General features: G+C 38.9%; 2 protein-coding genes across 3 annotated transcripts; one reads left to right on the top strand and one right to left on the bottom strand.

The window, feature by feature from the left end:
• Nucleotides 1-144: 144 nt before the first annotated feature.
• Nucleotides 145-19352, bottom strand: sgms1a (sphingomyelin synthase 1a). Of its 2 annotated transcripts, XM_029520975.1 has the most exons (7): nt 19145-19352; nt 9549-9686; nt 5746-6607; nt 5469-5586; nt 3717-3870; nt 2705-2871; nt 145-2525 (listed from the first exon to the last, which is right to left on the bottom strand). In XM_029520975.1, exons 3-7 carry the CDS (start codon nt 6345-6347, stop codon nt 2349-2351), a joined length of 1218 nt encoding a protein of 405 aa, XP_029376835.1. In that variant the 5' UTR covers nt 6348-6607; nt 9549-9686; nt 19145-19352; the 3' UTR covers nt 145-2348. The 2 variants fall into 2 exon arrangements, with proteins under 2 accessions (XP_029376835.1, XP_029376834.1); XM_029520974.1 differs by lacking the exon at nt 9549-9686.
• On the top strand, nt 19213-24727 carry LOC115055792 (multiple inositol polyphosphate phosphatase 1-like). Its single transcript, XM_029521814.1, has 6 exons — nt 19213-19360; nt 21324-21830; nt 21923-22117; nt 22865-22962; nt 23806-23936; nt 24343-24727. Exons 1-6 carry the CDS (start codon nt 19213-19215, stop codon nt 24725-24727), a joined length of 1464 nt encoding a protein of 487 aa, XP_029377674.1.
• Nucleotides 24728-25386: the final 659 nt, after the last annotated feature.

Genomic DNA, 25386 nt, shown 5'->3' on the forward strand with positions numbered 1-25386 from the left:
CCCTCTTTATTTGACTCACTGCGTCCATCTGCTGGCTGTTGGTAGGTCTGCCATGACATCATCATTTGGCACACCGTGACGACACCATCTGAAACTTGAAACTTGTGATAAATGATTCAAGACGTGGATTGACAACAAATCAAATACAGAGTAAAGATTTATTAAGAGATTTATTCAAAAGCATCCCAAGTAATCCTCCATCATATCTTACAAATGTGTGTTATACATACACACACACAAAATAAAACAAACAAAAAAGCAAAGTGTGTGAGAGGTTTACAGACAAATATTTAGAATAAACTTATTTCTTGGACACAATTTAATATTCCAAATTGATTGGCAAATTAGACGACAAACATGAACTCCAATCAGAAAACAAAACAAAACATATGGCCGCATGTGATTAACCTACTGTGCTCTTGAAAACTAAGAACCTGGTGAAATGAATGGACAAGGTCCCGAAGAAGTGAGTGAAATTTGTCTCAAACACGAACACTCAGCAGCTTCATTAGCTCACATCTCTTCCCTTTGAAAATGTTGAAATAATCTCATTATTATGATTTTTTTTTTCCAGAAGTTATATAATATAAAGCTTAGTGCAGTTAATCTTTCAACAAACAATCTGTTCAATTTGAAAGTAAAAGCTTCACATAATGGTCAATCTTTTCCCTATAGAGGAATTTGTGTAATACCCGGTCTTTATAATTCATTCACAAAGAAAACATGTGCATGCGTATGATTAGGATCATCAATAAGGACACATTTTCACATTCATGGTAATCAAAGTTTGCACACATATGCCCAAATATACAACCAGCTCTGTGCATCATGCTTCAGTTTGTTCCCCACATGGAAGGTCCACATCAACTGTTTGCTACTTCTAGAAGAAGGAAGAGTTTTGGCATCATATGATGGAAAAGGTACACAGTCTTTAAACTGAAAGGTAGCAGCTGGATTTAGTACAAGACCAACTCTACAGAACACATACAAATTCATTACAGATATGCTCAGAAACTTTGCCTGAAGCCTCTGTTTTTACCACTTTGATATACCCTAAACTCAGCACAAGAAATGTATATTCATCTTGTTATTTAAAAGTTACCAAAAAAAAAAAAAAGAGACAGCAATGAGGATAAATCAGATTTTGAACTGGGACTCATTGTGGGGAACAAGATCAGGGCTCATCATCTCCTGAGCAAAGACGTGCCCAGGTCTAGAACAATTTGCTCCTTGGAGAGTTTTCTTACACAATTTCCAATTAGGCAGCAATGTTTAGCATATAACATTTGGGTGGAAAACAAAACTAGCAGACATGGTGGTGTCATTGATTGGTCTTGAAACATGGCTGGTGCTGGTTAAAGACTGGTTAGTACAAATGAAATATTATGGACATTAAAAAATACAGTTAACAGTCATTTTCTGTTAGAACAGCATTTACCAACAAAGCACAAACTGACATCATAAAGCATCAATAAATAAACGGGACATTTCACTCACTGCACTTAATTTTGGGAAGACCAATCTTCTAGTAAGGCTGGCGTAGTTGTTTTTACATTCATGGGAACAAGACTTAACTAAGTACCACCTTAAACCGTGACGCGATCACACCCACGGCAGCGAGATGCAAGACACATAGTACTTGAACTGTTTTACAATCAAGCTAAGAAAGGCACTGGAGTTATGTTATACCATATTAGATTCTTATGCTCTCAGTTATCCATCTTGAAAAAGGTAAAAATCTAAAAATCTTTTGTTGGACATCATTTGTTTTTTGAAAAATAAAGTTTGACATACTTAGAAAATTTTTTTTGCACCTTTGACTCATTTTAGCAAGGACAGTTTACAAAAAGTAATTTGCTATCAAAAAGAAAATGGCATTATGGCATTTTGGTAATCAAATGAGCATTTGATTGACACTCTGCACTAAAAATCTTGTAAGAACATGAAGACGTTAACTATTGTTTTGTGCTGAGTCTATACGGCCGTAAAACTTTGAGTTTTCTTTCTTGAAATGCTTTACAGATCTGCTACAAAAGCAGAAATTGTTATGCGGCCAATGAAGAGGAAAAGACACAAAACAAATATAAATTAGTGCTGCATATTAGCAAATACTACCAGAAGGTAAAGACAAAAAAAAAAAAAAAATACACAAAACGAAACAAAGTACTAGGTGGGTCACAGTGCTACCCATTCTCCCATTTTGAAAGGGATATGTCTGTTACTGGATGTGAAAAGACAGCGCTACATTGAACAGTGCCATCTTCCATGGGTAAAAAAAACAAACAAACAAAAAAAAAAAAACAAAGCCTTATAGAGTCATGGTCCTTGCCCTGCGGTGACATGAGGTGTCACTGTATATCCAATCTGCTGTATTTCACACCTCGATTCCATGTCAATGTTCTCCATGAAAAGGGCAACTGATAGTTACAAGGAACTGTACCGTTGACATTCTCTTCAAAGTACTTGAATGGTCTGTACCACCAAACCCTGGAGAATGGGTTACTCTGTGATGTCTCCTTCAGTGACTGCAACCACAGGAAAGAGCACTCTTAGTGAAGTCATTGAAAACATGAAGAGATTTTGAACAATTTCCTTCAAAATGAAGTCATAAATGTAATTTCACCAGGGTCGTTGAAATTGCACTGACTAAACACTGTACCATTACTTCACCCTTCACTTTCACTTATATTGTTAAATGACGTACCTGCTGGTTGGCCATAGTGTGGTACCACCAGAAGAGGCGTGTAGTGATAAAGTATGCCACCACCACATCCACAGTGTAGTGGTCATGGGCCAGAAGGATGCAGAAAATTCCCACAGCACTTAAGAGCAAGCAAAACCATTGATATAACCAGAATCGCTTGGGGGAGTCTGCAAATAAAAAAAAAAAAAAAAAAAAAAAAGAAAGTAGAAGTTACTCCAGATGCTCAACAGTATTGACCTCAAGGGCGTTGAATTGAAGCTCACTGATGGAGGAATATTTGATTTGGATTCAAAAAGTGATGACTAAACTGTTCATGACCACTAGATGTCACTGCTGCATCAATCAGGTGAGCCAACTCTAATGCAGACATGCATTGTGGGGCCATATGACATAGCAGAAGAGGGGATTCTACTGTTTCAACCAACTGGGTGCACAAGCAAAATGTGAAAAACGTGTTAGTAGGTGTGTGAGTGAGTAGGGCACCACGGTGCATGTCCATGTTGAGAAGCGATGCAAAGTCAAAAAGTCTTGATTTCAGAGAGAAACTGAAAGCATCAAGAAATTGCAGTAATCTCAAATTTTGTTTTGAAAATACATATCTCAAGAAATGTTTCCTTGCTACTGTTGCCAAGTGCTTGCTCATGGTAGGGTTACCTTAACCTGCTTTGTATGTAAAGTGCCTTGAAGTAACTTTGTCATAATTTTCTGCTATATAAATACATTTATATGATGTGATCAAGTATGTTGTAAATTCACATTAATGCAATTTTTAAAAATAACAATTTATTTGATTTGATAGTCTGCAAATGTAGCTGTTATTAAGAATGTGCTTACTTCTTTAAAAACACGTTTTAAGAACCCAGTCACCATTTCTGATGTGTACTTCACCATTTTGACAACTAATCTCACCCAGGTGTTTGAGGTAAGGTTATTTAAAAAAAAAAAAAAAAAAAAAAAAAAAAAAAGGTACATGTCAATTTTTACTGCTTAATATAGACATACTGAAACTTACACTCCTTGATGAAAAGGTACGTTAATGTTAGCATGACAGTGTGGCCACTGTACAAATAGTCTCCACACATGGTGTGGGAACCTGTGATTGATAATCCCCCACCAGCAATCATCTTCATTATTCTTCTCATCTGTGCCTCCCAGTTCCCAAGAAGCTGAAAAACACACAACACGCATATGTATTTTAAAGATTATCAACAAGTTTTAAAGCTATGGAGTAAAAAGTCTCTTAATGAATGAACTCTCGTGGGGCTTTTCACAAATGCACATGATTTGTTTGATAGTTTTTTGGACTTCACAGATATAATTTTGAGGCACACTTGTAATATAAATTCCCGGGGCATACGAATTGCTGAATGTGATTTTACAAAATCTATATGTTGAATTTTGAGACTGCCCTGACGTCGCAGGTCAGCTGATAAAGGCTGATAAGGAAGTCAATCAAATGTATGTTTCTGATTGACAGATTCATCAGCCAATCATATGGCTCCTTACATTTCTCCACACACAGAGACACTTCAACCTGTCAGTAACATTTCTGACTATACCCTTGTTGTAAAATCATGTGATGTCATTGAATTAGTTGAAGTGTCCTGCTTAGCCACGTTCAACTGAATTAATTTTGAATGAACAAACTATGTGTTGTTTATTGTTGCCATAATGACAATGGTTTAAGTTCATTTTTAAGTTAATTTTGGAATCACATGCAATGTAACATCTACATCAAAATTACTTTTCTGTTGCATTTGCGATTCTAACAAATTGCATATGCATTTCCCAACTACAATATTTTTCAAGTATATCATTTAAGAAATGTTTCCATCACTAATTAAATTGTCTTACTTTTGCTTCAAATGTTGTACAACGATCTCATTTTAAGAGCCGTTACAGAGAACACAGGAGCCCTGATGCTTTGTCAAATAAATTTAAGTAATGGTGTAAAAATACAAGCTAAACATCTGCATTCAGAGTATAGCTGCACATACAGATTTGCATAAACAGCAAAATGTATTTGAACTTAAAGTGGAAATGCTAACTTTACTGCACGAGGAATGACTCATGCAGCTTTCAATACTATGAAACTTTATGATGCTGTGTGCAAGGGAGGCGGGGGGGGGGGGTTTCTCACTTCTGCAAAAATAACCATGACAATGCAAAAAAACTGCCTAAATTTGATGCCATGGTGCATCATTGCAGAGGAAGAGGTACGTTCATTGAAGCCAGAATCTCAGCACCCATCTAGCATGATCAGAGTTGTTTTTTTTCCACAACCTCCCCCCTTAAATTTACAGCTTTACCTACTTTGGTTGCAGTCACAATTGTTTGTGACTTTACTCATTTTAACTACTGCTGTTGCAAGAGCAATGTTTTGTTGCATATTTTCTCACGTTATTGGAATGTTCTAGTTGCATATGCAAAGATACATCTGGACAACACACACCTTGCACTTTGTGTCATCTACATTCAACAGGATTGATTAATACCTGCATCAACTTTATGTCAAATTAAAATAATGTGTGTTTGTGATGTTTGCATAATTATTTAAAAACAGAAACAACAAGAGGTACTTCCTTATTGAAGACCTGATTGAACACCTCCCAAATAGTGGTTAGTGGAAATAGGACTTTGCAAAAGGAGCTTCCATTTTTGCTGGATTTGCCATCTCAGCACATATGTTTGAAAAGCAGTTAAGTAAGACAGAAGCTTTTCAGAGTGCATTGTTGTTTTCATGGGAGAAATAAATGTATTATACCTTTGGCGAGCATTCAAAGTGCATCCCAGGAACAGGCAGAGTGGTGACGTACATTGTAATACATCTGTACATATAGAGTGTGCCCACAATGAAAAAGAACCGCCTGCCAATAATTGACCTGGAGAAAGAAAGAAAGAAAGAAAGAAGAAAAAAAACAAAAAAACAAAAACAAAAACAAAACGAAAAAGAAAATTAACAACACAATATAAACACTTAGCTTGAGCTCATACAAAAGCCAAACATGAGCTTTTGTACAGAAGACAATAAGAATGTTTACCTGTGCTTGAGTAGAATCCACTGTATCAACCAGAGTGCCACCAATAACATGCCATTAATCTCACAAATGGAGAAGGCCCACTCCACCCTGTCAAACAGGTCGAAGAACTTATCAGGCAGTGGTGGTGTATGCTCCTTTGATGGTACTCTTTCATGGACCACTGAAATGACAACAGTGGTGGCAATAAAACACACCACTGCATATAAGAATGCCACGCTCGTCTTTCTCCATTCAGCAGGAAATGAGGTGCGCTTTACTTCAGATGTAGGGATGGGGATGTGGACCATCTCCTTACTGCCCAGTGTGCCATTCCTGTGGGGTGTACCAGTCCCATTGGGTAGCCCACCAACATGTCCATTTGCATGACCATTTTTGTGAGTCTCCATGTGGTTTTCTATCCGCAGCGTCTCCAGTCGATCCATCATCTGCTGTCCCCCATCTGACGACACCAACGAAAGAGGAGGGTTTTTGAAATCTACTTTGGTGAGCCTGAGCAGGGCACGGCCATCCATCTGATGGAGGGCGTCTATATACTCTGGCATTCCCTCTTTGCTCAGCCACTCAGAGACATCCTCTGCTGACCATTCTGACACCTTCTTCATCCTTGCCTTTGGGCAATGTAGAGGATTTGCACAGTCCTCAGATTAGAGAGGAAGGATCACAAGAGGTTTGACAGTCTTATGGGGTAGTGGGAAGTCCTCTCCAGTTTTGGCACATGGTGTTTTTTGCACCCAGAGGGACCCCCAGCCTCCTCTTGAAATGATGTTGGTGTCACACAGAAATGGATCCAATAGCCAGCGGCTCAACCACAATGGCTTCTTTTAGTAGTCACCTCATCAGTTTTTTTCTGCCACCCTGCACCCTGTTAAGAGGAAAAAGAAAACACTGAATCAGACTGCTGTGATGACTACTACTTCCACGTTTTCCACTAAATAAAAATCATGATTCATAATAATAAAGATGGCTACAGAAGTCTTGTGGCTGAAGTCTCTTATGAAATGCAATGCCATACGAAATTAAGAAATCTTCAGATACAGTGTGACTAAATAAAAAAGCAGCACTTGGGACTAAAATCACAGACAATACCAGTTAATCTTTATTTAGATTAATAATTAACATCACTTTAAAGTGTTTCAAGCAGTAATAACAAACCAAGGAATCAAGTGATCGACAGGTTTCCCCTCTGTGATCCTCGGTGCAGGGAAACCTTTCACAAGATCCAATTAACTCTTATACACCACCATCTCCTCAAATGAGTGTCAACATAAACAAGAAGAGTGTGTAGTGCTGTCTGCTTCAAAACCGCATTAATAGATCCAAGGTAACCTAAAGGAGTAAGAAAGTTATAGACGGTAAAAGAAACTAAAGTATATTGAGTGAGCTTAATCATGTGATAAGCACAACTGAGAGAGTCAGACAAAGATAAGTCTGTGCAACAGGAGATGAACGAACATCTGCTACATATCATGCATTTGTTTATAGTCTGTGATGTTGGTGAGAAACACAGGGTGGTCATACTGATGTTTGGGGGAGTGGGAAGTACAGCTGGAAGAAAGTCCTTATCTACTACGGAGAGGGGAGGGGAAAATGAGTGCCAGGAGGAACTCATAAATCAGAATGAAGGTCAGTGCTGAGCACCGAGCCAACCCCACCCCTGGAAAGAGGCAATCAGCCAGCAGCCAGTGGTCAGGCCCCAGCATAGCCATTTCAGCTCAGGCCAATAGCAGCTAAATACACTGGCAAGCCTAACCTCGGATCTACTTAGATGCCTGTTCATTCAAGCCAGCTAAACAGTACCAGATAAAAGGGGCTAGGAAATGGATCAGCTCCAACAACACCTGGTGCCAAATTTATTCTAACTGAGGCTTGGAGCTCAATTTGACCCTATAACCCTGGGATTTTAATGTAGCATATAAACACTATTGAGGAGGTGTGAAAATAAGTATATAATAGCATGCTAATAGCACAGCATGAGACTCCCCATTGTTTCCCACGTGATAACCCAGCTGTATGTCTTCACATGGTGTGAAGAGTGCAAAGGTGAACAGGCTTTAGAGGAGATAAAGGGTAATAGAGACAAAGAGTACTCGTTTCAATCTGTTAACAGTGTGCAGTTGAGACAGATCAAAGATTAGCCATAACTGAGTCAGCTGTTTGCTTAGACCTTTGGTCCATGAATCAGCTTACAGTGTGCTTGGTGAAGAAATAATCCCACTTAGTGGAACTGCCAATGGGAAAACAAACTAATCCTGGAAACAATAAACTAACCTGCATTTGCACAGGTATCTGAATATAGGAATATAACAGATACCAATTTAGGTAGTGGAATAAAGAGGAAGAAAATAGTGTGTTATTGCAGCCTAATTTACACATGAAAATAACTACTGTAACATATACTTCTCAGTGGCTCTAACTTCAAACTGCAGGACAATAAAGATTCCTGTCGTGTGGAACATTTGCAACCTGTGAATCTGTGTGTGCAACAGTGCTGACCTTGTGTGTAGAGGTTAACTAGTACAAGTTCACCAAGCAGCAGTCTATAAAATATTTCTGCCAGAAGGAATACAGATTCAAAACACCAACTTAGGGCAATATTGTGTGAAGTTGGAGAAGTAGCGGAACAAGAAAATCTGGAAATGATTCAGCCCAAGGTCATGAATTTTCATACAAAATAGAGGAAGTTCTTCCCTTAGACAAAGGATTGAAATCCTTTTATTTCCCCCTTACATCAGGATTGGTAGATGTGACATTGATCAAGCACAAAAAGCTTTCATTTTCAGCAGAGGTGTATATTTCCTGAGTGGGGCTTTCTATTGTCATTTGTTTACTCGTTGTTGGCCAGCTCTTAACTTGTGGACTTACATTGTCCATTTAGCTGCAGTGTTGAAGTGTTGAGGAAGGGGCTTTTTTTCCTCGTGTTTTTCTAACTAAATGTCAAAGTACACACTTACATCAACATCATCACACACAAACAGATGATCCTAGAACTGCAGAGACATTTGTCAAGGTTCACTTTTACATAATTCTATAATGCTGTTCATGATACTGCTTTAGATGAAAATTATATTATACAGCGAGTTAGGTTTTTTGTGTGTCAAAAGCTACAAGCATCGAGGTTTTGGGGTGGAAAATCATTTAATTTTCCAGGACATATACAGAATTCATTTCTCCTCCTATTACTCCTTGCATTACAGCTATTCAACCTTCCACTGTGGCCAGTTTTAAGTGGTATAAACATTTGCTGTCTGACAAGAGCTGTTTAAGGTTCTTAGCAGCAGCTTCTACAATCAATGAATCAATCAGTCACAAATTGAAGCAGCTCTAGATCACAAGATTATTATTCCAGTCTTTTGGTCCAATCCCTACCCAGCAGCAAGTGAACATTCTTCCAAACATTGCCCAGCCTTCAAGACTTGATTAGACTTCACGTTGTTTAGTAAACCACTAGCTTGGCAATAGCTTGAAGCCAATTACTCATTACTGTTGGGTTGAAATTGTGAGTTGATGAGTCGGAAAAACTGTCGTTTTCCATGCAAAAAGTGACTGAAAAGAGTTCCCATATTTGTTATTGTTCTTTAATATACTGCACAATAATTAAGTAAATACATTTGGGTTTTGGACTTTCAAAATCTAAGGAAAATTTTAAACAAGTCAACTCGACGTCAATGAAGATGTGATTTTTTTTTGTACCAAATGACTATTCAAACAACTTAAGTCAATAATGTCTTATTACACAGCTATAACATTGCCTGAATATAGCCAACAATTCTGAAAACAAACAAACAAAATAAAACAAAACTCACATTATTATTGCAGAGCTGCGGAAGCATCTAGGTTGAGCAATAGCAACAAGATGAAATAATTCTCCTCAGAATGGTTTTGGCTTTGATCTGTTCCGTGTAGTACTTTCAGATCTGTCTCTGCTGTAAGAGGGATTGCTGCTGCAGATTAAAAAAAAAAAAAACTTATATGAAAGACTATTAGTCAAAAAACTGAAAATGACATCAGCCATGTGAGCAATACAGCTAAATTAGCTGTGGAATTAGCTCAGTGGAAAAAGACAGACAAATATAATGACAGTTTGGGGTTAGGGGTTTTTTAACACATATGACATCATCCCGAAACGATCCCACCCAAGAGCAACAATATGTCAAGCAGACACAAATAAACACGCAAGCCTTCGCTCATCCACCAGCTGCCAAAAAGTCAGACTAAATGACTCCTGCAGCAACAGCTTTGAACAGCCTTGGAACAGAAGTGGAAAGTCAATTCAAGTACTGAAATTTTCAATGAGAATACAGGCCAAAGTCACTGCTACAAGTTTCTCCTAGATGGTTATCACTCAATCACTCAACACTTACTCAAGTAAATAGCAGGTCAGATGTACTCTGGGATTTCTCTGAGTCCCCCCTGCCCCTTCCACAGTTCAGTTTCTTTGAGCTTTTCAAATGCTCGAGTAAATTTTAATATCATCATCAAATAGAACACAGAGGATGATGTTTTTTCCTGACCTGTCGCCACTCTCTTTCGAGTCCACCTCTCCATTTTCTGGCTGCATGTTCAGGAACCAGTGCCTATTGATTGATTGACAGTACTTTTCTCACACTCAACTGCTATGTCAACTATCTCCCATTTTTTCCTTCCATTCTGTTTTTTTGGCCCTCAAAAAAAAAAAAAAAAAAAAAAAAAAAGCAACTTGTCTTTGTAAAAACCAAACAGAACATCTCTGGGATGCAAACATAGCTACACCATACAGAGGCTCAAAACATAAGATATGTACTACACATGGGCACACACACACACACACACACACACACACACACACACACACACACACACACACACACACACACACAATTAATAAAGCTGTTTTTGTTTCATCTCAATTGTAGATGAAAAACAAACGTCACAAGATGAAGCTAAGATTCAATCGATAAATGTAAAAAGTCAAATCAGCAGCTATGGCAACTAAAAGTTTATCACTTAGGTAACAGTAACAATCACCAAACAGGAAGATGTCATAATACAGCTTTTCAACAGCATGTCTGCACTTGAGCTTAAACAAATCTGCAAGCACAAGTGTTTCCACGATACACCTGGGGTCCATGACAAGTGCAGAATCGTGTCATTTAATACCAAACTTGTTTACAGTAATTATAGCAGAACAAAAACTGTGCAGAGGGCATAATGAGTCGCACATGCAGTTTGTTTTAGCAACCACATTAAACAGGATATGAGTTAATCTAACCACCAAAGAGACAAGTAGACAAAACTGCCACCTCCCAAGAAAAAAACCCACCATAGCTTCTCAGGCATGAGGACTGTTGTCCAAATGACTTTCAAAGAAATCAAGAAATTATAGTTTTTATCATTCATTTATTGAACAAAATTGTTTGCTATCTTAAGGTCCAATTAGGTCAATTTTTAAAGTGGCAAACATGGAGGCCAGGTAAAAAGGCTATCTGCTGGTGCCCCAGTGTAGCAACAGTACACAGCTTTAATCAAAAGGGCAAACACACTGGCGCTGTAAAGGATTTCAATGATGGTTCTCATATTTGACAGCTTATGTTCCATTTAACCAGGTTAGCTCTGTATGACATTGTTGAGACAAAATGGTCAAATTTTTCAACAATTACAACATTACACAACCCGTTAACAATGTTGGTCAGATTAAAGATAGATTAAGATAATATTTCCACTCAAACAATAGACAAAGAAAAGTGCTTTGTTTGCCATGTCACTAGTTTATGTCTTAAGGGTGTTGTCCTTTTCTTGGGAAAAAGTTCTTCTAAAAGACAAGCATCCATTTACAGGTTTTCCTCTCATGAGAGAAGCCAACAATGGGGAACAACACATTCTCACCTGTATCCCTTTACAAACACCCGACAGGTAGACAATGTAAGACCAATATTTACACAACTTGGCCAGCTTGGTTAAAGTGAGAGATACTCCTGTTAAAAATTAACTATGTATGTTACGGATGGCACATTGATTCAGCTGTATAGAAAGAGAATTAACATAATCTGTATTATAAGAATAATGAAGTGACATACATAATAAGAACTAGACCAAGCCAAGTTGCAGGAACTATAACGTATATCTCCTCTTGCTGAGTTATTCCATTACTTTTCATCTTAGACACTTGTGTTAAATAACATTAACAATTTGTGTGCGAGTTAGTGAGTAACCCTCCCCCTAAAAAAAAAATAATAATAATAATAATAATAAAAAAAATTATATGGTCACAGTGACTTTGACTTATAACCCCCATATTTCTATCAATTTATCCTTGAGTCCAAGTGTACAGCTGTGCTAACTCTGATATTAATTCTTTCTGGGAGATATGGGGCATACAAACAACCTGAAAACATAATGCCTGTGATCCCAGCTGTCACTGAGGGCAAGACAGATAAGTCACTCTCTGTGCACTATAAAGATTAATACACTTTAAATGTTGCTTGCAGGTTTAGTTTTATATTGTTAAGAAACTGAACCAGATTACTCAGCTTGCACCTCACCTCAGGGAACAGTGATTCAGATATCCATCAATATATCTGGGGTGTTGATAAGTGAGCATACAACAAGCATATATCAACGTCAGGAGAACAATTCCTCCAGGCAATATCAAACTACTTGGAATAAGCACTGTATCTAAGCCCATGTCAAATTAAAACTCATCCATTGACAAGAAATATCAAAACACTCCTGGATAAAACAGTCAATGGATCTGTGACTGCTAAAAACATAACAGGAGCTTCAAAATGTGCATTACATAACCTACACCTACTACAGAGGAACACGCAACCTCTAATTATTGAGATAAATAAGACAAACACTAAAATCAAGGAAAATTCAATTACTCTTTTCTTTATATCTTTACCTATGATTGACATTACATTGATTCTTTGCAATGTAATTTATCTTAACTACATACAGAAATTTTTGGAAACAAAAATCCATTCTGATAATATGTTAAAGTATGTTAAATAAACTTTTCCTATTTGTACTCACTTCCCCTGAAATTATATTCCTTGACCACCTTATTATTCATCCCCAAATTATTTAAGCAGAAGAAATGTTAAGCTCAGAAGCAACATTTTACTACACCAAAATGCGCCAAAACTACTATGCTGACCTCCCAGAAAACACTGAGATGATTTCGTCCACTCTGCCAAATAAATCTGTTTCAAATGTGCTTCATCATACAGACAATGGCAGCTCTGCTCTCGCAGAACAATTATGTGTCCAGCCAGTTAATTAACAGAACAAGGTGTTTGGCCAAGGGCAGAGATCTGACAGGCCATAAAGCATGGATGGCTCTTGCAGAGGTCTCGAAGGAGGTGAGTTGAATGCCAAAGCAACTAATGTCTAGTACATTAGGTTCTCTTAATGAGAAAAATCACATGCAGCATTATGAGTCACTAATGAGAATGTCAGCCCTTCACAGCCCCAAAGGACCAGCACACATCTTCACCAGAGTCCAACGTGCAAGTGAATATAGTGCAGGCAACAGAAATAACAAGTGGAATAGTCCACCGGGGACTTGTTTTCAGCAGGGAGTAATTAGTGCTAGACACAGCATTTAACGGAATTTTTCATACATCAACCATCTGAACTGCAGAAGATTGTATGTCGACTGACAAGAGACACCAGCATGGCATGTTTGGAAAGAAATATGCAACAGCTTTTTATTCATTGGTTGAATCAACCCAGCATTCTTGAATGATCACCAAAAGCCTGCAACAAGGAGGCTCATGTGTTATATAAAATAATTTACATATGAACATGTCAAAAGTTTGGACACACTTTCTCATTCAAATAAGTAGGAAAGTGTGTCCAAACTTTCGACTAGTAGTGTATGAGAGAAGTTCATCAGCCTTTGGATGTAACTTACAAAACTACAAACAGTGTCAATATAATTGACCAATATAAACACTATTTCAGTCATGACCACGAAGCTTAAACACAACCACAACCACAAAACAACCACAAAAGCTGAGTAAATTATAGCACAGTAAATCTCACAAGACCCTTAAGTTCAGCTTTTTCTTACTGTATCCATTAGTGTCTCTTTCCCATCAGACTTTGTACCTTCATCTTTTTGCGGTAATTTCCATGGGTTTCCCTATTAAAAAAAAAAAAAACACAGCTACAAAATGACCTGCCACTGGCCAATGTTACACCATTTAGCCCCAACAGAGTATCATGCCGAATTTTGCATTTAAATTAGGCCAATATGTGCAGAAAAATTAGGGCAGGGGTAAGTTTGCAGGAGTTAGACTGCTTGGGTACCTCGGCAAACCTAAAAACAAAAATAATCAATGCAAAACAGTAAGAGAAACTTCATGAACAATGTGTGTGTGTGCATGCAGAATTCTAGGGGAAGTCATTTATTCAAGTCAAATCAGGACAGGGGGATAACCAGCTCAAGTGAAAGATGAGACAAAACACAAAAGCGCACAACCTTTGTCTCCGCAGCAGCTTGCACTACTTAAAATTCCTTACTACTACTCACCCTTGTCCACATGGGTTTGCCACTAAATTTTTCATGTACTTGAACGTTCTAGTCTTATATAGAACCCCACATGCACATTAATTCAAGTCAACTCACTAAATTTCTGTGTGGCTCCTTTCATCTATCAAAATTATGACCAGTATGATGACAGACTACTTAAACACTGAGTCTTTCTCCCATGGGGGTTGTTATCGATTCGTTTGATATTATGACTAAAATACACTAAATAGGCTACATCATAGTGCCAATGCTACTAACCTAGATTTCCAAAAAGCAGTAGCAGGCCAAAGGAAACTGGGGCGTCATGTGAGCAGCAGTTGAACTTCATGTGTTTCTAATTATGGCAGAAACAAGATTAAAGTCATTACACATTGTTTCTGTGGACGTAAGTCTGTGATTGAAATCAAATTATCAATGCCTTTTGGAGCGCACTATCATTATAGTACCATATGCTAGAACAACAAACAGGCGAAGGCCCTCAGGTAATAGCATTATACCTAAGCTGTGGTCTGAGTTTTGAGGTTCAAATATACTGGCAACAAGCAGATACACAGGGTTTTTCTTGGCTGAAAATGAGGTGGTGGTGGGGGTGCCTGATCATGGGCTCACACTCACACATGTACCTTGCCTTCAACTGGCTCAAGCAAATGATTTACTAGCAGTTTATTTTAGGAGTTATAATTAGATGATTAAAACATGACAAGTATTATTTTAAAGTAAATTATGTTTGGGTTTTTTTTAGTAATCCGTTCAACAGTTTGGAACAATAACCCTTAAAGATCTTAGTGATCCCTGGACCTCCTTTGAGGTAGCATCATGTCATCCTCTTCCTCTTTTGGATTTATTGGTGGTTTTACTGTATCAAAGACACTTTGATATGAACGTCGATGGAGGTTGGCCGTGGATTCTCCTTCATTCATCCATAGCGCCAGGTCATCCGCTAATTTCGGCACAGTGACACTTGGGGCCAAATTCACAAAACTTTCTTACGAAAAAAAATTGCCAAAGTGCCATTTTTTTTCACCTCACCCCAACCTTGGGGTAGCTGTGTTGCAGCAAGGAAATTAATGTGGGCTGTGTTGAGCTAGCAAACTGCACCATCCCCTCCTCCTTGTCCTTCCGCCATCCACCTAAATACCCCACAACACTACAATAGTTATAACAGCCAGTCTAAAAGTCTTGTTCAATCGTTTCCTCTCAGCTCTGACTTGAAATCCGGCAACTTTTTCTTGACACCTGTAAGTCTCTCAGCGTCCCTCCCACCACTGAGATAGCCTCGGCCACATTAGACTTCTTATCTTAAGACATTACTTAAGATCTCAAGAACAGATTGGAGACTTTTTTCCATTTGCCTACTGAGACAGTTTTGACCGGTAACCTATTTGAATATAAAAAGGTTGGTAAAACAGACAAATAAACATTCGGATAGTTGCCAAAGATCTCCATCAATAGCAACAACAGATTTAATGAAGCGATAGTGTTATCTCACCAAGAGCTCAAGATCTTCATCAGGCCAGGTAAGAAACATTGTCAACAAACCTTACATTTGCATGTTGTTGAACTAGTAACTAGTTGAACTGTTCCAATAAGGTTACAAATTTAACCTGGCACATTTTTCCCTAATTTCACAGAATGTGGTTTTGATATGACCATTTTGACAGTTCTATGTTTGGTCTTTGGAAACAATAATTTGATGTTTCCAATAGTTAAATATTAGCAAACCTTTTGTAAAGATTAAAGGACTGAAATGCTGAATACTCCTTTATAACTGTGTGTCAGCTCATCTACAATGAGTCTCCGGTTAGAGAGTTAAATAAAGCAAAGGTTTGAATTCCAATTATTTCACTATACTGTTGTTCAGTATGAGGCACAGTGGTGAACAGGTTAAGATCTTCTTATTAATGTAGGACTGTGTAAATTTATGTTTGGTATCTGAAATAATAAACCAAAGACTAAACAATAGTAAGCCATTGGAACAGTAAACTGCGAAGTCCCAGCAAATTTTCAAATTAGCATAAATTAGCATTAGCATGTTACATCCATGGGGCAGCATTAGCATAGCTTCTAAATTGAAAAAAAAAAAAAAAAAATTGCTTACCGGTTTAATAAATATTAATGGGAACAAACAAACACTCAATAGCCCACAACACAGTAAACTATGGCCGTCAGTTACTTAAACATTACATAGTTACATTTATAGCTGCTCATTCATGCATACACTGTGTGTACTCCTTAGCAGTCCCGAGTATGAATGCCAAGCTGCGCTCAGGGTGCAAAGTTAAGGACAACATTCCCTATTTAGGTGCCCTGAGTAATGCCTGTCCATTTTCCCTCATTTATCAGGCTTTTAAGTGCTCCCTCGTGGGGAATTCTGTATACCTTTTTTAATTGGTAGGCGTAAGAGTACATTGCTCAAGCCTGTTCTGCCTAGAAAGTGAAGAAATTCTTTGTTAGGTCAGGGGTCGGCAACCTTCAACATTGAAAGAGCCATTTGGGCGTGGTTCCCATCAAACAAAACCCACCTGGAGCCACAAAACCTACCTTAGATTACCAGGGGCTTGAGTGCTCAAAATAAACCACCAGCCTGTCAGCAACAAGTGACACAAACATGGTGGGACGCATATTTCAAACGACAAAATATTTGTAAAAATTTTTATTTCTGTGTTCCAAGATCATCTAAATCTTTAGAATACTAACTATTGCATTGAAAAAAAAATAACTAAATAGAATAAAATGTATTTAAATGAAATAGCTATTATTCAGTCACATTATTTTCTCAAAGCCACGGGGGGCCACGGCAGAGGGATTAAAGAGCCACAGGTTGCCGACCCAAGTTTGGTATTTGGGGGTTTTATGGGTATGGGCACTTTGCAACACTTGAAGAAACATTCATAACACAATAAGGTATTAACTATTAACAAGCCTCATTTCCTCCGCCCTGCCTTGTCAATATCCAGGTCTTGTGCAACATTTTAACAGGCTCCTAAGGCTCACAGTTTTGGTATTTTCTTCCAATCTGGCCAAAAAAAAAAAAAGTCTGCATGTTTGCAAAAATGGACACGACAAATACAAATAAGTGCAAACATCAGTACCATCTGACGCTCTGCACTATTATTAAGTCATATGCAATAGAGTTATGCTTATTTAATCTGTAACATTTACATCTTGATTTAATGGTAAATGAACTTTAGCTTTGGAAGAAACAACTCAGAGAAGCAGGACTCTGTTAGAGTTGTTAAAAAAGAAAATGTTTTAAATAATCTTGCAAATAATAAATAGTTTGCCGGCTTGTTTCACACAGAGTGACAGGAACACGTGCCCCCCCCCACAACCCCAGTCCAGAGGAAGTTGATGGTGACGAATCCTGTTAAGTTATTAAGTTTAGTTGTCAGCTGGGACAGTTTTCCAAGGCTGAATCATAACTGCCCTACAGACAGAAAATTCATTGTTTCCAGTGCCATGCTTGTCAAACATAGCCGTTTCCTTGTTGATGGTCTGACATGCTTTGCTTTGGCAATGAGGTTTTCACAGCAACCGGGCTGGACGCAGTAGTAACAATACATCCCATTGACTTGCCTAAACATTACGCAGCCTTGACACAGACTGCATTCACCCTGTTTTTGTCTGTGAAAGATGTTTTCTCACCAGTTGCTTTCCATAAAGATCTCCTTGTTTATTTCAACCAACCTCTCTATATTGGCTTTGACTCTTTCCCTGGCCTTACTGGCTCCTCAGTCAATCTCAGGTTAGCTGCCACACACAGCATGCAGTAGTACAGGGTGTGTGTGTGTGTGTGTGTGTGTGTGTGTCTGTCTGAGTGTGTGTGAGTGTTTTTCCAAAGACACAACTGTTCAAACACATCTGTGATCAACCCCAACCCCCTCCCCTTTTCTCTTTCCCCATGAGGGGAAGAGAGGGATCCAAAGACTGAAAAACCAGGTCACCTTTTCTTAGGTGAATAATAACCATAATGACAATAATAATAATAATAAAGGATCTTTACTGTGACCCTGCCGAGGGCAGAAGACTGCTGTTTAGATTGTGGTTAGGCAATCATAAAGAGAAAGCCACAGAGGGGAAAAAAGCAAAACAAACAAACAAAAACATATTTTGGGCGGCTCACCGCCACAGAAACGTTAGTAAACACACCTGTGAGACAACGTTACATCAAAATCATGGCTGACACCGGGGGCTTAACGGGCTAAAAGCACCGCTTTTGTTCCCATTAAGACCCCGACAGCCGTCGTGTTTAGTGGCTTAAGAGCTTAGGGGCTAAAAGCCTAAAAATAGACAAGCAAGTTAGCGTCTTCGGTGTTTAGCTAGCTAGCCGCCTAGCTACAGCGGTCGGGCTTGTGTCGGAGGTGGCGAGGTTTGGGGGTGATGGTCGGCCGTGTGCCAGTGAGTGTCAGCTGCTAAACGCCTGTTTGTTGTTATTATTATTATTATCATTATTATATTTAGATAGTCGGCAGCTGCTCGGGGAGGGACACACGGCGGACGGCAGCCTCTCCGCCCATGACTGTGAAAACGGGATTAAGGATAAGGGCAGATGTGTTGTCGTCAACTGATACAATGTTTGAACACAGGGCCAGTCAGCCTGGTGTGGAAAACAGCCCCGCGTTGGTTAGCTGAAGGCTTGGTGGTGAACATTTTTCTAATGAAACAACCTGCAGAAAAGGGGGCCCAGTCAAATACACCAAACGGCGGAGGAACACGGCACACTTCGACAGTTTAACAGAGTTGGTTTGACATATTAACCAGCAGTTGTCTGGACAAGATTTGGGAGTCATGGTCGTAACCAACCGATAGTACGGGGGGGGTGAAGGGGGCTTGGCGGATACCTCCGTCTGCTCCCCGCACGATAGTTAGTAAATGTGGGATTACCTCTCAGTGGAAACCTTCATGGAGTGCTGCTCTCCGGTCGTTGTGGTGCTCACTGCAGTGTGGTACAGATGGCTCTGTGGGTCTGTCCGGCGTTGTGGGTTTGCGAGTTGAGAAGCGGGAGTTCCCTTCGTGGTGTCATCCACGATGCCTTCAAGCACCATCCCAAAGATCCGGCAAAAATAGCAACACTCCCAGTGCCCTTGCGACCGAGCTGCGGTGTGAGAGGGATCCGGGGGCTCGACGCACCCCGCCTCCGAGCTGAGCTGTCACGATGGCAGCTTTTAGGAGAATCGCGCACAACAATGCGCGTTTTCTCCAGAGGAGCGCTCGATTCGGAGCACTGGAGGAGCTCTTGAATGCAGCACAACGCAAAAAAAAAAACGCAGCGTTGGAGCAGCACGAGCCAAATCCAGATTACCTGGAGCCATTTGTTAGGTTTGCGCAAGACTTACTTTTATAAATCGGTTTCTATCTTTTTTTCTACACAAATGGAGACAAAGATAGACATTCAGCAAAATGTAAACTCTTTTTTTTTTTCATTCAACCAATTAGATCATTATATCAGAAAGCCAACATGAAACTGTATTGTTCTGTGTTCGAAATGGTTGACCAAGATTAGTATGGAATAGCATTCAACAATGTTAATGACATTGTTTTAGGGTAGAAAAAAAATAGTCAAACCCCAGTGTAAAGATCTGTTTTATATTTTATATGAAATTACATCAAATTAAATTTTGATAAATTCAAACGCAGAAACACAGTAATAATCAAATCTTGATACAAATCTACATGTGATAATGCAGATATGATTTTTTTATTAAAAAGAGAAAAAAAACTTGAATATGGCAGCCCTAGAATTGGCACAGTAAACCATTTCAATCACAGTATAAAGTAGTCGAAATGTATGTTACATATGTTTTTAATAAAACTGTCTGACTTTTACAAATTTCTCTTGGCATTTTAATGTATAGTTGTACTAATGCAAATTTTACTATTTTATCGAAATTCAGCTTCCTGTGCTACAGCTGATCAATTTATACTCCTCAATCAGATAAGATGACTGAGTTAGTCAATTGTGAATTGCCACAGAGAGCATTTCTCTTCTGCCTTGTCTGACAAAGCATTCACTGTCTCTATAGGTAACTTTAGGTCCTTACCAGGCTTAACTGATGCACGGGTGCTTTCAATGATCAGCCACTGAGTCATTCAAATGACCCCTCATAGGCTCATCTTAATTTCCAATAGCTTCTTTTCAGCATTAACGTATTTAATAAAGATTGCGCATAATTTCCCCTCCCACTGTCTAATCTGGCGAATACAGAGTAGCTTTGTTGCAAACAGACTACATCATCAGTAGATACTTTCTTTTGCTTTCCCTTTAAATTTTACTTTCAACTTTGTGTTTGGATTGTATGTTCATTGAATAGGACTTCCTGGAAAACCCAGTAGTGACTGTAGTAGGGCCATTTTCTTGTGCAGAATAAATGCGGAAACCTGTAACATCAAAATCGCAGCTTACACACTGTTTTTATGCATGTTGATATATAAGTGGCTTATCATATAGGTATCATGTCCAATACTCACATGCTAGAGAAAAAATAGGCCTTATTGTGTTCAATGTAGACTGGATGGAGAAATAAATGAGAGGTGAATATAAGGAAGATCTTCTGTCTATGGATGCATTTTACTTCTCCAGATAAATGATGACTATTTTGTCATTGCTACTTGGATCTGAAAGCTGTTGTGAAGTGAAACCAATGAAGTTGTGATGATCATCTGCATTCCAAGGACAGTAATGTCAAACCAGAAAGCTCTGCCAACAACAGTAAAGTAGAAAAAAGACTTTCCAATCACACTTACTTCATAACACCACTTCATAATGCTACTGTAAAATAATATAACATAATTTGCTACATATTTGTCATTTTTACAGGAGGACGATGAATGATGGCTTGAAATATCTGGTTTACTTTTGAGGTCATACTGTGCTGTGATGAAACTGGGCTAAACAAATAGAAGTGGACTCTGCCCATGTCTATTTTTTGATGAGGCTTGGAAGCATTTTGTCTATAGCTGATTTTTGAGCCAGCTCCTGGATCTATCATGCTGACTTTTCTTTGGAAATCAACAATTTTTTATTTTTTAATTTTCAATAATCTTATGCTGTTTATACTCACAGCAATTGAAGAGGATCCAAATATACCAGCCATTGTCCAATACTTCAACACAAAAGGACGGTATGAGGAAGTAAACCCGTACCTCAAAGAAGACATTCTTTTTGTTAACAGATCCATTTTACAGCCTGCATCGGCAGAATGTCAACAAATTCATCTGAGTGCAATAATCAGGCATGGCACAAGATACCCCACAACCAGAAAGATCAAGGAGATTCGGCAACTCTATAATACTGTCCTGCACAATGCCACGGGCGAAGACAGCTGGTTGCATGAGATCTTGACCAAGTGGACGATGTGGTACACTGAGGACATGGACGGCCGCCTCGTCCAAAAGGGCGTGAATGATCTTAAGCATCTGGCCATCAGAATGTCCAAGCTCTTCCCCTCATTGATCTCAGAGGAGAAGCTTCAAGGTGGAGTCATCAAATTCACTACCAGCTCAAAGCACCGGTGTGTCAACAGCACCCTGTCATTCAAGGCTGGACTGACAGAGTTGTGGGACATCAGAGGTATAACTATAGTGATGAAGATATTGTTACTGCGGGGAATTTTAACTGAGATGGATTTTCAGTGCGATCTTTTCCTTTTTGTTTTTATTTAGATAAGGAGTTTGACCATGCTGTGAACGATTCTCTGATGAGATTTTTTGACGAGTGTAGAAGGTTTGTGCAGGAAGTTGATAACAACCACTCAGCTATCGTAGAAGTGGACAAGTTCAAGCAGGGGCCAGAGATGAGGAGGGTCCAGGAGAAGATGGCAAATCGTCTTCAGGTCCCACACAGTCTTATCAGCCAAGGTTATCTTATCTGCACTCAGACTACTTATTGAGGCTGTTTGCAAGAACTAATAATTGCTAAAACTCCTCAGAATAAATGTTAGCTGTTAGGGGTCGCTTACACTTTATTAAATGGCTGCTCAGGTTTGCCCCCTGTCTAATATAGGCCCCTGTATGTGATCAAAAGTCCAAACAAAGAATATGCTATTCATAGTTTTATTTGTATGCTTTTGGTTATGAAAATGGTTCGGAACAATAAAAGGGAATGAGAATCAAGACTCAAATGATGAGTTGAAAACTGAAACTTCATCAAAAAAAAAAGAAAAAGAGAGAACGAGGACATTAGCTTCACCTGATTCTAGGGCAATCTGGATCTGTGAATTCTGAATCTTTATTCTTAAAATAAAGCATTTTATCCATGTTGAGGAGGATATTGTGCAGAACAACCCAGCGATCATATTTGAGATTGGACTGCTTGAAGCTCTGTACCAGTTTCTGCTAAGCTGTGCTATTTATGGCATTAAATAGGTTAAACTGACTTCAAAATGGCACAGTAAGTGCCTACATAGGTGATTTGGTTTTAGGATCTAGACGACTACAAATCAACTACTGTATATTGCCTCTAGATTTTAAAATAATGACTAGTGGAAATATGTAAGTTTCTAGTTATTTCCAGTGCATGTTATTTGCCTGCTTTCTTAGCATCTTCAATGCCTGCAACTGCTGTCAAGTCACCACTAAACATTTTATACCAACTCTCTCCTGCAGAAATGACTGAAGCTGCATTTAACCTGTGTGCTTATGAATTTGCAATCAAAGCAGTCAACTCTCCTTGGTGTCAACTCTTTGATGAGGATGATGCAAAGGTAAAAGAGGTGAAATACAGCTGATATGGCACTGGCAGGGAATATTTGTGGGTCAGTAGGTGATGTATGTGTTTTGTTTTATTGCAGAGAGAACAGATTATGTTCCTGAACAGTTAAACTTAACTTTAAAACTCTTTTTAAGACATGGCCATGTGACAGACATACATGAAAGTAAACACAATTCCACCACCATTAATTCACTATTTACACTTGCATAAATTTCAGAATCACCTGTACAGGTGCAGGTTGGGCATTTATGTTCTATTCCACAGCCAGAAGTTCATTTATTATCTCTCTTAACCATCAAGCGTGGAACAGGGTGCTTCTTCACATGAGCAGATATTTGTTCATATTCATAGCAAGCAAAACCCCTGAAGCCCTTGGACTTTACAGGGATAAAGTTAAATAAAGAGGCACTGCATGAAAAGGGGCAGCATCTCTATTTTCCACAAGTTTTGTGTGTGGACTATAATTAAGTAACACAAGGTCAGAACAAAATGGCACTTGAGTTGCTCAGAGAAGGACCTCAGCTCATCAAATGGATATTTTGGTCAATCGGACACAGAAGGCCCAGAAACTAGACTAGCTATTGAATCAGCACAAGGCAAAGATATAGCCCAAAAATATCCAGATATTGCAACACTTATCTCTAAAAAATTAACTGGGAATTAGTCACAAGAGAGTAAATGTTCTGTCTCTTGTGGACTGAGGCTAAAACTCGAAAAAGGCAGCTTGGGGCAATGTTACCAATGACCATGAAAGCTTAGTAGATTGACATAAATTGCTATAAATCGCTATATAGAAACAGCACACTGACCAACTTTGAACTTTCCCCATCAATAGGTTATGGAATATGCAAGTGACCTGAGGGAGTTCTGGAAAAGAGGACATGGTTATGATATTAACAGCAAGGCCAGCTGCATTCTCTTTCATGATGTGTTTAGTCGACTGAACAAGGCAGCAGATGAGATCAAGTAAGTCACGTTGAAAGGACTAGAGTCCGTACATCATGGACAGGCTAAAAACAATGGGAAGAATGAAATTATTGTCCTTCGGCCTTCAGTTTGTGTCCTATCCCTAAGTTATAGGTATGGGGCTTTAAAATGCACATTTGCTGACAAAAAAAAACAACATTGGTATAAAAACTTAGGTCTACCCAGATATCACTATCAGATTGCAGGTTCTGTTTTGAATTGGATTTTTGTCTCTATTTAATGCTGAATAAATGAAATGCCCTATAACAAAGAAAGTTGTCTGACTGGCTGACAAAAATCGAACTGTGGCTGTATTTTGACTAACCCTGTACATGTAAATGCACTGAATGTTAAACCAGAAACTATATGTTAAATTCTGAGTCCTAGTTTGCCCTGTACATGTCAGGTCAGGTCAGCAGGTGAGTGAAGCCGTGACAGTCCAGATTGGCCATGCAGACACTCTCCTGCCACTGCTCACCCTGCTGGGCTTCTTCAAGGACAGCGACCCACTGACATCCACCAACTACGCCACACAGGCCCAACGTTCCTTCCGCACCAGCCGCATGTTGCCCTACGCAGCTAACTTGCTCCTGGTGCTGTACGACTGTGGGGGAGGCGACCTGAGGCTGCAGCCCCTGCTCAATGAGAAGCCTGTTACTTTCCCTGGTTTGACTGAGCAGCAGGCCTCCATGCCGCCCTACCAAGACGTCAAAGAACGCTACAGAGAACTGCTCCAAGGCTGTGACTTTGAGACTGAGTGTCAGCTGTTGAAGCATCCTGTTGAGGTTTAGGTTTGGAGGGTGGATTTGATGCCCTTTAACCTCAGAATGAAAAAATAAATATGCTCTTTTCCTGAGAATGTACAAGATAGAGTTTTTTCCTAAAATTTCTGCTTGATCATTGACTCTGCTTTGCCAAATCTGATAAATGTCTTTGCTTAGATGTGTCTTTTGAGACACATCAGCTTTTAGTTTGGCCAGATTTTTTACAACTCACAAAAACCACCTGCCTGTTAGATCCAATCCCCATATCACTTTTGAAACAAAATGTTGTTAAATGTGTCTTCAAAACAGCGGAGGCGAAGCCCTTTCTGAAGAAGGGCAATTCAGAACCTCACATTATTAGTAACTCCCGACCTGTATCCAACTTACCATTTCTTTTTTTTTTTTTTTTTTAATGCAACAAAATAATTTTTTAGATAAGAACAGTATTTTAGAGAATTATCAATCAGGTTTCAGGACCTTTTTTCTTCTTTTTTCCTAACCTGTGAAGTACTTTGTGTTGCTGATCTATATGAGAAATGCTATATAAATAAAGTTTGATTTGATTAAATATATATGATGAACTTTTGCCCGTGTGTTTGAGAGCAGTACCATTCGACAGATCAGAAGGAGGAGCAGTAAATCTGAGGCTGATCGCTGATCCACTTTGGTCAACATCCAAAGTCCAC

Source organism: Echeneis naucrates, chromosome 15, assembly GCF_900963305.1.
Source record: "Echeneis naucrates chromosome 15, fEcheNa1.1, whole genome shotgun sequence".
Taxonomy (NCBI): domain Eukaryota; kingdom Metazoa; phylum Chordata; class Actinopteri; order Carangiformes; family Echeneidae; genus Echeneis; species Echeneis naucrates.

Coding starts and splice junctions, on each gene's coding strand:
- sgms1a (XM_029520974.1), bottom strand. CDS start 6,347: ATGAAGAAGGTGTCAGAATGGTCAGCAGAGGATGTCTCTGAGTGGCTG. Junction 5,587..5,745: donor TGGATTCTACTCAAGCACAG/GTAAACATTCTT, acceptor TTCTTTCTCCAG/GTCAATTATTGGCAGGCGGT. Junction 3,871..5,468: donor ACTTTGAATGCTCGCCAAAG/GTATAATACATT, acceptor TGTGTTTTTCAG/CTTCTTGGGAACTGGGAGGC.
- LOC115055792 (XM_029521814.1), top strand. CDS start 19,213: ATGGCTCTGTGGGTCTGTCCGGCGTTGTGGGTTTGCGAGTTGAGAAGC. Junction 22,118..22,864: donor ACACAGTCTTATCAGCCAAG/GTTATCTTATCT, acceptor TCTCTCCTGCAG/AAATGACTGAAGCTGCATTT. Junction 22,963..23,805: donor TTGATGAGGATGATGCAAAG/GTAAAAGAGGTG, acceptor CCCCATCAATAG/GTTATGGAATATGCAAGTGA.